This window comes from Accipiter gentilis, chromosome 28 (genome assembly GCF_929443795.1).
Source record: "Accipiter gentilis chromosome 28, bAccGen1.1, whole genome shotgun sequence".
NCBI lineage: Eukaryota > Metazoa > Chordata > Aves > Accipitriformes > Accipitridae > Astur > Astur gentilis.
This window is the reverse complement of record NC_064907.1, coordinates 13,097,749-13,111,415: the sequence shown is the minus strand read 5'-3', so window position 1 is coordinate 13,111,415 and position 13,667 is coordinate 13,097,749. Positions and strand designations below refer to the sequence as shown.

Below are 13,667 nucleotides of genomic sequence, written 5' to 3'. Positions count from 1 at the left end.
CAAACAGCTTGCGAGGCACCGGGATGAACATTTCTCCGGTTACTTCCCAGCAGAGCGACCTGCAGGAATGATGACCAGGCACCCGATAAAACTGGGCTGCAAGGGAGCTTCCCAGCTATTCCCTTAGAATAGCTGACAATCTCAGCGGTGCTGGAAATCTCGTCCTGCAGCCTCGTAGGTGGGAACCCAACCTCGTACCTGTCCCTCCGGTTTAACCCCCCGATACGCCAGACCAGCTCCCTCCTCTTCTCTCCTTGTGCTCGCCCTACCCGTTGCCTCCTCAGTTTTACTGCTGCTGGTCCTGACCGGCTCTGCAAATACCCAAATCGCTTCGATGCTACCCAAAAGGGAGAAAACTAGAACAGAAAAAGAAATTATTTTTCTCCACTGTTTCTTTTCTAACAGCGAGGAGTTATTTATAACCCAGTTAGGTTCGTTGTTGCGAGACGGCAGTGCCCGTTCCCAGCTGAAAGAGCCTCTCTAGCAGTGACAGCCTCGCAGTAGCCTACAGGATTTTATTGCCTGAGGTAGCTTAACCTAGTTTCTCGTGTGGTTGATGAAAATCAGCAGTGGGTGAGATTTGCTGTTGCTACTGTTCTTTGGGACCCTACACAAAGGCTGAAGCACCCGGGAACACATGAGCAGCTCTATCTTTTTAAAAAATATATTTTTAAGCATTAATTTTAAGAACTAAAAATTATGATTTACTTAAAAATGGGTGGTTGCAGAGTCATCTTCCCTCATGGAAAAGAAAGAATAACATCTTATTCAGAGTCCAGGGGATTTACAATCTGGTTCAAAAGTTGCCCTTCCCTCCTGTCGGCACCTCGGGGCTGTGTGATGGAGGCACTCGGCAGAGAGCACGCCGCTCCCTGGGCAGGTGACCAAAATTCTGCTTCGTCCATCGATGCTGCAGGGACGTTTTTGGACCTTTGGCACCTTCACTCAGGCCTTGAGTTTCACAGGATGCTCCCTGGATGGACTCGAGCCTCCCAACTTGAGCTACGGCCAAAGAGCTTTGCTGGAACTTTGCAGCAGCGGTTGGAAAAAGACACAGGACTTGTGTTCAGCGTGGCTGCCAAAAGTTAATTAAAACAACAAAAACAAACTAAGGAGAGGGCTGTGCCTATGACAAGGTTCATCAGTCGAATCAGGTGGAGCTTGTGCTTATTACATGCATCAGACCAAACTCCCCACAGGGAGCTCTCTCTACCTTTCCACCTCCTCAGGGCTAATTTAAGAGCTGTTCTTCTCAGCCCATGACAATAGCGAGAAAAAAAAGAAATCAAATTCTCTTCTGCCAAAAGGAGGAAACTGGAACAAGGGAACCAGCAGGAAACTTGTCTTGCTGCCATTTCTGGCTTTCCTAAGGAAACTTGTGCTCCAGGGCAGCCAGACCAAGAAAACGGAGCTGCTGGCAGGACACACGGCTCGAGCCCTCCCTGCGAGGGAAGCCGGGCAAGCAGGAGCTCCTCCGCCGGGAAAGGGAAGGCCATTTCCCACAAATTAAAAAAAAAAAAAGCAGTGGGCTGGTAGATAAAGGTGAACACAGAAATAACCGTACCGTACAGAGAAGCAGACAGACAAGCTCTGCGAATAGCTTACACTCAGCCTCTTTTGTATGTACAATCCTCCCAAATTTTTGCTGTGAGCGGTGTGTGGTAACCTCCCCCGCCCTGAAAGGCAGCCCCTGACAAAACAAAAAGCATCAGCTTGCTAAACAGAGCCCTTCACGCATTACAACCCCAGCTCAACAACGCGCTTAACACACATTTGTGGCTACTCTTGCTCCAGCCTTCGTAGATGCAGGGAGCGACGCCAACGTGAACGCCACCTCCGATGCAAATATTCAGGCAAAGCCAGAACAGAGCGAGCAGGCTAAGAGGTCACGTTCCACTCACACGGATTTGGGCCTACCCTTTGTGTCCCCCATGAAATGACCTTTTATTTGGCCAGGTCTAAATAAGTTATTCATTTTCTTCTCAGTGTTAAAGTGAATGCTTTTCTTTCCTTTTGGTTTTTTGTTTTTGTTTTTTTTTTTCTTTCTAGAAAGTCACTCAATGGGCCTTGCATGTCTTCAGCTTTGTTGCCAGCACTTGTTTTCATCCATATGAAATGGATCACAGAAGTACAGTCCTGGCACCAACAAACACGGGATTGCTGGGAACCTGCCCCACCATCATGCAGGAGTTCCCAGATTCCAAAAGCCATTTCCCCTTTTCGTCATCATTTCTCTAGCAATGGAGCCCAGGGTGCCCCGTCGTGAACCAGGACCCCCTTTGCACCTGGTGAGGAGATTGAGAAGCTCATACAAGCCTTTCTCCAAGCACTGTTAATAAAGGTCTAAATTCAAATGCAGCACAAAGGTCATTGCATCCAGGCTAATGGAAAAATCCCATGGCATGTTTTCAGAAGTCTATAAAAACTTCTTTTCTTCAGAAGCTCTCAAAGACTGTCCTTAGGGACTGTGCAATGAAGAGACCCCAGAATGTCAAAGATGCCGTCTTCTACCTAAGAGGCTATCGAGAATGACGATTCTTATGGGTTTATACCGGTAGCAGTTTTGGATAGGAAGAAAAGTCTTAAAATGGCTTGTGGAATTTGATCCCTGAAGGCACTGGACTTCTGCTATTCAAAATAAAATACAAAATTAATTTCCTGATCTTTCCTAGGCTCATTTTTTCATGTTTCATCTTTGGAGTTGAAAGTCTGAAATTTAAATACTTTCTGCAGCCATTTGCCATTATAATATCAAAATCAACCAAAAACCTTCTCACATTTTATGCAAGAGGTTAAGGAGACCACTTTGTAAGTAAGCTGTAGCAAAGAAAGGTAATTTGAAAGGAGAGCTGGAGATGGGAATCTCCACCCGGCACATGAAATATCAGCTGCTTGGTAATCGCTTCTGGGTACGCTCAGTCGGCACCTCCGCCTCGCACGTTCCTGGCGACGCACCGTTGCTTATTGAGCCTGCTCTTCTCCAAGATGCTCTCTGCGTCCCCTGCTTGTCCAACCTCAGGTATGAGCTACCCAGGGCACTTCAGCTGGAAACTGCTAGCCAAGAGGGACCAAAGGACGAGATAACCCAGTAGCCAAATGCCTAAGGAAAGATCAATGGACTGAGATTAACACCAAGTAATATTTCCTCCACCTGCCCTTCCAGCTCCCATCAGTCTCTGACCTAGAGACTTCCTGGTGCACGTCTGAGATGTTTGCATGTTTTACAGCGCTTTTTTTCACTGGAAGGGCTTTCACATCCATGGAGTAATTTTCAACAGTGTGAAGTACTTTTATCTTAAACTTGGTACCTGAAAACACCCTTTTTTGCCTTCTCATTCACTGTTTGTAAAGAACAACCAAGAGTTAACTCCCTATCCGTATTCTCCTTACTGTTCACCATTTAACCTCTTCTTCTACAGTCACCATGCCTTTTCAGCTCGAGTCAGATGGAGCAAGACAATTCCTGCTCCTTGCTGAAAAAGGGCTTCAAATTAACAGGGAAAGAAAGTCGGCCATGGCATCTGCTCTGTGCCACTCGGCTTGTAGTGGAGCTATGTCTGCCTCGCTTATTCCATTTTCCCCATGTCTCATTAGATTTACCAGCGTGCTGGGTGAATACTTTGAAATATTCCAGCACATAATCCTGTTCTGAAAAATGGGAACCACAACAGGTCAGAGATCCCAGGCAGACAACCAATTTGGGGGATGTTCCCTGAGCAAACTGACAGACCCTCAAGAGTATCGGTTTGGATCAGCAGCCTGCAAGCACTGCTTGTGGACATCTAGCAGTGTTTTGTTAACTGTTTTCATCCAAAAAAACCCCCAAACCTCCCAAACCTCTATCTTATCGCCTACAGGTCCAACACTGATTTACCTTGCTATGCTGGATTTGCTGGAAGCCAAGGACGAGGGACCACCCCTCAGGAGCATTGACTCAGAGCCTCTCGGAGCACTGTCTAAAAGCTGGCTGGCTTGTATTTCAAAGCCCAAAGTACAACACGAGTGGTAAGGATCGGTGGGAATCTTACACCAGTAACAGCCATAAAAGCCTCATCCTATTTTTACTGGAGTCAAGAGGAGTTTTACTGGAGTCAAGAGGAAGACCTCCATTCCTCACCATCCCTCCATCTGCACTGAGGACAGCTCAGGGGACAGCTGTAGCAACGGATGGTCTGAAAAACCTGCTTCTCGGCTAGTTTAAGAGGTTCAGTCTGTAAGGCGAAAAGTTAAGGGATGACAGAATCAGACTCCAGAAGCTCTGATACAAAGAATATTTTGAGGAATGAAACTTAACTAGCAGAAGAAATGGCTGGGAGTTGAAGCTAGACATTCAGCCTGGAACCAATTACTCATTAAAACAAACTTAGAATAGCTGACAAGAAGAGAATTAGATCAGCTGCAGAATAAGATTTCCTAATTCTCAAATTCATCGATTTCCCAAGATGTTTAACTGCCTAAATTTTATTTTTAAAAACTGACTGTCCTAAACACTTTTGAAAATTGTATCCAGTCCTTTACATCCAAATTGAATGCTCTTGTCAGAGGTTGCATCCAAAGAGAAGCTGAGGACTTGGCACAGATATCACTGTCGAAGATGCCACAGCTTAAGCTGTAGAGCACAGAACACCTAGATCTCATTTTACCTTAAACTGTGAATTTACTAACATTGAAATACATTCTAAGCTGCAGCTCTGAAGCTGCTTCTCCACACCCTCTCACTTTGCACCTCTTTCTCTTCCATAGAATCATAGGATCGTTTAGGTTGGAAAAGACCTTTAAGATTATAGAGTCCAACCGCCAGCCCAACACCACCATGCCCACTAAACTATGTCTGCTTCACTTTTTTTTTTTTTTCATCTTTTCTACCTACACATCAGGATACCAGTAAGCGTGTCATCTTTTGTAGCTCCTGTGACAGAAGCCCCGACCCTCACCAGTGACCTAAAGATGCCACCCTCTCTCAAATAATTTGTGCAACAGGAAAAGTAAAAGCAACGCCTTCATACAACTCTGAAACCAGCTGGCAGAGACCCTAACACCAGTATGGTTTGCGCCATGCCGCACAAAACACAAACTGTGCGCAAGATGGAGCATTTTCTTTCTCAAGATCATCTAAACCAAAGTTTCCAAGTAGGAAAGTCCCTATCAAACATTAGCTTGATGTTGAAACCAACACCTTGATGCAACTTAAAAAAGTTTTTCTCTCTCTTGCTCCCTCTTCCTCCTGTCTTGCCACTACACAAACTGCTGGCTTACGACTCAGATATCAGCAATAAGGCTGTTTTAGTATAAGTAATAATAATAATTCTTATTACTAAAGGCAACTCAGCTGGAAAGCAAAATAGAACATCCCTCAGCTCAGGTGCTCTCATGAAAACAGGAGGTTTGATTTTACAGTCTAGTTAAGCCAAGCTCGAATGGCTTTCACCTACTGAAAGTAACAACACTCTTTCCATGGGGTTGGTTTTTTTTGCCAACCTTCCTTACACCGCACGCTGGCTCGCCACAAGGCGTTCCTAATGCTCCTTTTAGCTGCTGCTAGTTCACAGATCGGCATAGGACAGTGACAAAACTCCATCCAAAGTCTCAGCGTGAAGAGCAGGGAGGAGCACTACCTTGAGCAGATGCCAGGTCCCACTGCTCCACAGGACAGATAAGCTGCTTTTACGTTTCACTGGTGCTGGGGAAGGGGAAAATTCAACATCTTCCTCACTTGCCTGCTGCTGGTTATGAAACTCTGCCACTCTGTGCCAACTCCAACTCTCTAGACCCTTCAAAAGGCCAACTCAACTCTCCAAGACAGAGAGAAAAAAAATAAAGTTAATCTTGTCCTGCTGCTTTATTCACTTAATTGTCTCGTGGAAGGGGCGCCAAGGCCAGCACAAGGGAGCGGAGGCAGGATCAGCATCCCTCTCCCCCCCAGCAGCAACAAACAGGCTGGCTCAGCTGAGGACGGAGCTGCCACGTAGGAATCCAGCTCACGTCCGCTTCAGAAACAACTTGCTGGACAGGAAGAAGGGTACCACAAAAGTTAAGAGAAAAGCGTTCTGCAGAAGTGGTGCTCACCACGCAACCAGAGAACAGACTCTTGGTGGTCATTTTCTAACCCCCTTTTTACCATAATGCCCAGATTACCAGCGCTGAGGATTAATTAATACAGATATGCCAGAAAACATAGCTATTTGCTACTTCCAGAACCTTTTCAATTAAAAAAAAACCCACAAAAAGCAAAAACCAACCCCCTCCCCCAAATCCTTGGATTAAAAACATCTGCTGGGTAGAAATAGGGACTTGAAGTCCAACAGGTCCCTCTTCCTGCATACAGAGCAACAACATGCTGCAGTGCTGCAAGAAATCAAATCAAAAGGGTATTTTGCACCCATTCAGACAGCCTCTTGGAGGGCTGTACAGAGAGAACATCTGTGGACTGACTTTATTCCCAATTTTTAAGCTTGATTACTAGCAGATCTTAAAATAGCTACTGGAAGTTAATCTGTAAATAAAATGTGCAGTCTAACAAAAGATGCAACCCTGACATTTGTGCTCATTCTGTAATCATGGCTTATTATCCCAGACTATTTTTTTCAGTGGTTTCTATTCATTTGAAATCATTCTGTACAGGAACAAGCCTCTTGCTAGAGTGTTCTGTAACAAGTTATTGCTATGAAATTACTCATTGTATTTCAGGCTGAATGAAGACACAGGTGATGCGTGCATGCAACTCAGGACTGTATAAATTTTATAGAGTGTCTACATTTAATATACAACTAAGCCAGCCAAAATAGATGCTGGCATTTGTATACAAAAATATAACATTTTAAAATAACTAAGGTTATGGCAGTAACACCCCAGACAGGAACTGGACAATGCTCTATAGGACCCACTTCAAGTAAGACAACAGACCTTACCTCAAGCAGGCTACAGCCTTTTAATCTCTCCCAGTATTCAGCTTCCTTTCCAAACGCACGCAGACATCTTCTTGAAAATTCAGGATTTAAAATCTACTTTTGTTAATCCACAACGAGGAAAGGTTCAGCATTCCCTTATAAAAGGGTATAAACATATCTGGTTTTATGCACAGTGACCTGCAAGCAGAGTAAACCCATGCATAGGAACTGGCTAAAAAGGATGACCTGAAATTCCAAAAAATGAATTACACCGAATAGGAAAGCTTTTTCATATATATGCTTGGGTATAAGGCAAAGGAAACAATGGACTTCTGGTCAGAAGTAATGCACAATTTGCTGGAAGGTTCATTCAGTCCTGATACTTAGAAGTCTGAGAACCATACACACAGAAAACGTGTAAGACTCTAGGCAGAAATCTAAGAGACAGACTTCGACATTTAACGTTGGATTAGATTAAAAGCTTCTACTGCCAGAAGCCTGTTGTAATCATCTTTTACTATTACCTGTCAGCTCACAGGTGTCAAAGGGCATTTAAGATGGAGAATCCTCATACGAGTTCTCTGATAGAATCTGTAAATACAAGGTTGTTTTCTTTTGTTTACCGCAGATTGACAGGGCCTTCTTATTTTTCCCAACTGTAAGTATTAAAGATCTATTTGCTTGATTTAATTTAGACTTTTGAAAGGTGACAACTAGTCACCGACTTCTGACTTACACAGGGAGAGTAAGTTCGCACCCAAGAACTCTCCTACAGTGTGAAAAGTAAAAATCTTCCTGTCAGTACAACTAAAGAGTAGAAGTGTTGAAGTCTTTCCTGTAAATGCTTCTGCAGGTTATGCTAGCTGATCATGTCCTTGGGGCTAACTGTAGAGCTACATTTTTTAGACCAGGAGCAAGGATCCTAGTCCTGTATGCCACGGGGTAGAAAAGAAGGATGTGTCCCAAGAACTGACTTGAGGCATCTCACAAGCCAGACAAAACATCACAGATGAGATGATTTTATTTTATTTATTTTTTTTTTTCCCACTTAATTCATTCTCCTGCTTCCCATTTACCCTCCCAGAGAGCACCATACCATCCCCTACCCGTTTGGCTCACAGCCCACCTCCACCAAGGCGATGCCATCACGGAGCACCGTGCCCCAGCTGCAGCCCCACTTACTCTTACAGCAGCAGCAGAATCTCACCCTTGCACAGCGCTCCGTCACCTACCGTGGAGGATTTGGTCCCTCCCCAACTCTGCCAGTGCAAGCTCGTTTGCAAACTTTCTAAACTAGACCTGTGAAGTATTTGCCCTCAGAAATACCTTTCTTTAAAAAAAAAAAAAAAGTTTGTTTTTTTTTTTTTTAAATTATGGCATATTTAAGATTTAGCTGCAAGCACACCCCAGACATCTGAATTACAACCAGGCACAACAGAGAGCAGAAAGACAACGCGAGCAGATGAGGGCAGGCACCCCGGTCAGCTACGAGAGCTGCTGCTGCTGCAACCATCCTGCCGGCTGCAGGAGGTCCTGTGCTGCCCGGCATAGGGGTTTGGGGCAGCAAAGAGAGGGACAGTGGAAGTCTTGAGAAGATTAGACCTAATGGGGCAGGAGGGGGGAGCGGCTTAACAGCGTATTTTCAGGTGACTACAGTCAGTGTTAACTCACTCCTCAATGTAAAGCAGCTTCTAAAATATGAGAATTTCCTCAAAGTTATATTAATTTAAATACAAACAAATTCTCTTTTTATGAATGCAGATGTACACCCACATATACACACTTTTAGAAGAGGAACTTTATGAAACAGCCAAGTGAACTGCAGCATTTGAAGACTACTTGTCTACAAGCTCCAGGCAGACTTCTTGGTTTTACTCAGTTATATTAACCACCACGCACTTATCTATAAAGCATTCTTCTTTATTTAAGTTAAACAATTTTTCAAGGATGGTTTCCATCTATAAAATGAACAAAGTACAAGCTCTGTACAGCAGACTTTTCAAACCAACTGAAAAAACAGTTTCCAAACTATGTTTTGAAAATCTGCAAAACAAACAATATCACCATTCTTGCTCTGAAGACGGTAAGAAAAGTTCTCAGGAGACTCCATCACAATTTGCTTCAAGGGCTCTTAATTAATCTTTCAAATGGGCGAATTTCATCAACATTAAAAACCCCTAAAATCACAGTAAGTAACTTTGGCACGCTGTCATGTAAACATAACAAAAGGATACCACTTTGTTCTCCCAAAGAAGAGAGACATACAGCCCCTAGATTAAAACCCCTATGCACAGCATCCGTGGGGAATTACTGACAATATTCCTACGTTCTATGATAGCAGTTGACATTAAAGACTTAAGAGCTGGAATATGGATTTTTATTTTTTTTTTACTAGCAATTCTGATTCAGAGATAAGCAGCAGGTCAATATTCAGAGTTGCAACTGCTGATTTCAGTTAGTACTACCCTTACTATGATCAAAGTTGCAAATGGAAATACCTCCACGGTAGAAGCTCAGTCATTGGGTTTTTTTACTTTTAAATTCTGTTTTTCAAAACCTCAAAAAACCTCACTTGCTGCTGAGCCCATATTTCAGCATTTATTTTTCCAGAATATGAAGAAAGCTACTGCTATGTTTATGACTCACGTTCTTCAAGTTCTCAGCTAGGTTAAAAGGCTACACGTAGGGAGAGACTACAAGCTGAAAAAGAGTTTATCCACTGTATGGCCTCTAAAACAGGCAAGTTTTGGAGAAAGTAGATGGTGAAGAAGGGGGGGAGGGGGAAATTAATTATTCAGAAAAGAAGTCAGATGATGGATGGGAGAAACGGGATTTCATGCCCCCATCCAAAAGGTATGCAGGTACTTGCAAGTCCTAACTTCAGTCACAAGGTATTTTATGGGCACACTGACTGGCACAGTTAAAGCCATTTTGCCCAGAAGAAAACCACCTCTACACCTAACGTATCGATGCAGCCAGAGGAAACTGAAAAATTGGGAACCACTTTACCTCCAGGAACAAAGAAAGAAGGGAACTGTACCAGAATATTACAGTACACCAGATGTTTTTCATCTCCTTAGGATCAACCCTTACATTTTTCCGAGATCCATCATCTTACCAAAACCACTTCCTGGCACTGCATGTCTGCACTAATTTTTGTCAATGCTGTCTCGCTTATTAGTACTTATTTACCTTTCCTTTTCATTTTAAAAGCTCATTGAAGCATTTGCTTTTAATAAAAAAAAGTATATAGTCTATGCAAACATAAGAAAGGACAGGTCAAAGTTGGGGTTAACTTTGACAGTAATATTTTAATATAAAAATGACATCAGCTGGACTGAAGCTGCAAAATGCAGGGGTTCTATGGTTAAAAACACATAGGATCTGCTGGTATCCAGGCTGATTCCCAGAGCCAAGCCTGAATCCATTCAAAAGCTCCATTTAAAAAAAACAAAATGGAAGAAAATTCCCCAGTAGTAGGTCTATAAATTAAGCAAGTGCAATTCAGAGATATTACATAGCTGCTCATCCTTGCAAATTAAAATTCAGATCTTGTGCTGTTGACAGTGACATTACTATTCTATCATATTTCTACAACTCAAAAGGGGAGTTTGAGACAAAGAAATTTTTCTCATTAGGGCCCAGAATAAAACTCTGCTGAACCCACATGGCTCCATGAAAGATCTGTACTGTTTATATAATTTTGTAACAAAGGAAGAAGTATTTTAAAGACAAAGTACTACAGAAATTATCAACACAAATATCAAGTACAAGTTTAACGTTATCCAGAGCACATGTAATGAATTTCCAAGTTGGAATAAACAATCCAAGCAATCATCTGTGCAGATACATTGGCTTATTCTGCTATTTTCTTTCTCCTCCTGAGTTTCATGATCTCCAGTGAGGGCGAAGTGTTAAGAAGTAGATCCAGTTTGCAAAGCAAAAGCATCCAGTGTTAGCACGGACATCATACTCAGGAGCACAAAATCCGCACCTTCATAAAGTTTCACTCTCCTAGCGTTCCAATCCAATTTCTCGTTATACATATGTCAATCACTTTGTTGATAATTATAGGATGATGAAAACTGATATAAATCATTGGGAGCTGACAATATATATACTTTCATATATTTATATTTAGAGTCCATCATAGAAAAGTTCATATTCAAATTACCAAGTACACACAGGAGAAAATAACCTTCAAAATGACACTTCTGTTTCTGGAAACAACAAACCATGATTTCTATGCAAATGGAGTTTTCAAATTACCTTCTCCTAGTAATTTTTCCCACCCTCCCTCCCACACCCTGTTTCCCCACAGGTGTTTCTTCAGATCCTTTTTTTATCATACATCAGTTGTTCCTAGAGTTAATTATCTGCTGTGCAAGTATGTAACTGAAGACAGAAAGGAACCATTGAAGTCTTCGCACCAAGAAGGAATCGTGCTGCAGTCATGTTCAGTGACATCTTTGCAGTGCTCCAAGTCCCCTGGATCCCTGGTGTCTGCTTCAGCACTCTCCTACTTTCAGATAAAGGTGGAATACTGAGGTATATAAGTTCCGTGGAAAGTTTTAAGAAATACATCAGTAATTCAATCAAAACTTTGCCCAACGTCTATGAATCAAACCAGCATTTTGCTTGTAAGTCCTTCTACTGCTGCAGGTTAAGTGTGAATTTCCACTGTTGTGACAAAGAAGGACTGCAGATCTCAACGGTGAGACCACCATTTTTGGCATTTCGGCTGTCTAGACAGAGGTTGCTGCCAACGTGCCTCAGTTTAGAATTGCTTTCAATTTGTTCCCATTTCTGAAAGAGAAAATACAGTTATTGAGCTGGAAAAGCAGGAAAAGGATAAGTTCTACATCCTGTCCTTTGAAGTCTTTGTAAGCTTCCCCGGCCTGTGCTTGGGAAAGCTGTGAAAACTTCAGTAAGAGTACGCAGTTTAGATGATCCTTGAGTAAGAGTATGCAAGTTATGGCAAGCCTTGCCAAAACAACAATTCATTCAGCTAACACACTGCAATAGATACAGAACACACCAGATCATTTTCCTCTACTTCAGCCCTTCTCAAATACACTGTCACACCATGTTACCTGTACAAAGCTTTTGGTCTGAAGAAAAAACCATAACAATCACAAAACCCATCCACATAACACTACAATTCTGAACATAGAGAAGAAGCACAATCGCTAAAGACAACTTCACAGAAATCCACAAATCTGTCAGACACCTTTCAATTGTACAGAAGACAACCAGTCAATCTGTGCTGTTAGAAGCTCTTTGCCCAAGGCGATGCAAAGGATAGAGTAAATCCCGAATACAGGATGTTAAAAAAAAAAAAAAGTTTTTCCGTTGTATTTTTAACATATTGTGCCTTTAAACCTTATCAAGAAAATCTTGCTTCCTTAGTTTTCTTTTCTGAAAAGCGGCAAAAATATTCTTCCTTCATCAAGGAAGAGCATTTCAGTTATCTGTCTGCAAAAATTGAGATACAGAAGGAAGAAAGCTGGCAGACAATCAGAACCGATGACTTCGCAGAAAGAGTTGAAGATCAAAAAGATGGTATGACTCTGCAAATGTGATTTTCCTCAGGCGTGGGAAATAGATGAAGTTACAAAGCTGCATTAATAAAAATGAATTGAACGAGTCTAGTGCTGTCATAAACAGGTCACAGCTGAAAAGAAGAAAGGAAAGCCAAACCACGCTCTTCCGAGACACAGACCACATAATATTCAAACTTCACTGCACAAGACCTTTCAAAAATACGTTGTGGAATACATATTCTATTTCAGAAAACAGACGTTGCAGCTGAAGACTGTTACACATCAATGCTGCTGGGTGAAACCTTTACATAAGGCCACTGTTGGGATAAAACCTCTAGATGTTCATAAAAGATTGTCACTGGCCTATGAGAAGAAAAGCTCAGTACACAAACTTATTCCTGCTGCTCTTCCCAGATGTCATGCATACCAACTTTACACACACACCAGCAAGACAGAGTGAAGAGTAGAATGGATAGAAGATATGAAGTGCATGTTCTTGCATTCTCTTTCACAACCCTTGTTTTCCCCACTGTTTGCAGAGTGCACTCACGACATACTAACCTGTCTGCTGTCATTTTCCCTACAGCCCTGAAGTTTTATTAGTGAACCAGGTGCTCTGTCCACAACAGTAAGGCACAAATCCATATGTTTCACCGACTTGTCCTTTGTTAAGGCCCATTCCTAAAGGAAGGAAAAAAAAAGTGTACAAAATTGTATATATTAACATATGCACAATGAGCACATGCTATCTCTGCATATATAGCACAGGTTCAAATCCTGTAAACAGCTGTATATGCACATTAGAACAGTTCATTGCTTCCCACAGAGCAGGAGAGGAAAAAAGGCCCTTTTCAAATACAGTAATTCCAATTGCTTCAGTATCCCCAGGTCAGCTCAGGGCTGGGCTGTCTCTCTGCTCCCTCTGCTGGCTTCACACAAGTACAGCAGGCAGTCACACAGGTCCTCAGGTTCCAAGTATTTGTCCAAATATTTGTCCAGCTATATTTTTATCTACCCCTCTCTCTCTCTCTGTATGTGTGCGTATTACACCCCCCCATATCTTCTTTGTAGGAGAGATTTATATATGTAAAATATATGTATAATGATATTTATAAACCCTAAAAGCTTGGTCTGCAACGTCACTGGCCACCCTACCCACATGCTAAACAAAGCATATGTACCACAGTGAGGAAACAGTAGTTCTTAATATGATAGAGACCACCAGAAAGCAATACAC

General features: G+C 42.3%; 2 protein-coding genes across 3 annotated transcripts in view; both read right to left on the bottom strand.

The window, feature by feature from the left end:
• The window catches only part of RAB4A (RAB4A, member RAS oncogene family), a 471,873-nt gene that overhangs the window by 82,153 nt on the left and 376,053 nt on the right, over nucleotides 1–13,667 (bottom strand). The window lies entirely within an intron of this gene.
• Nucleotides 8,787–13,667, bottom strand: part of GALNT2 (polypeptide N-acetylgalactosaminyltransferase 2) — a 101,366-nt gene continuing 96,485 nt past the window's right edge. For both annotated transcript variants that reach the window (XM_049831366.1, XM_049831367.1), the window contains exons 15-16: nucleotides 12,992–13,111; nucleotides 8,787–11,693 (exon numbers count right to left, since the gene is read on the bottom strand). In XM_049831366.1, the coding sequence (XP_049687323.1) occupies nucleotides 11,538–11,693; nucleotides 12,992–13,111 (276 nt within the window). In that variant the 3' untranslated portion in view covers nucleotides 8,787–11,537. The remainder of the gene's footprint in view (nucleotides 11,694–12,991; nucleotides 13,112–13,667) is intronic.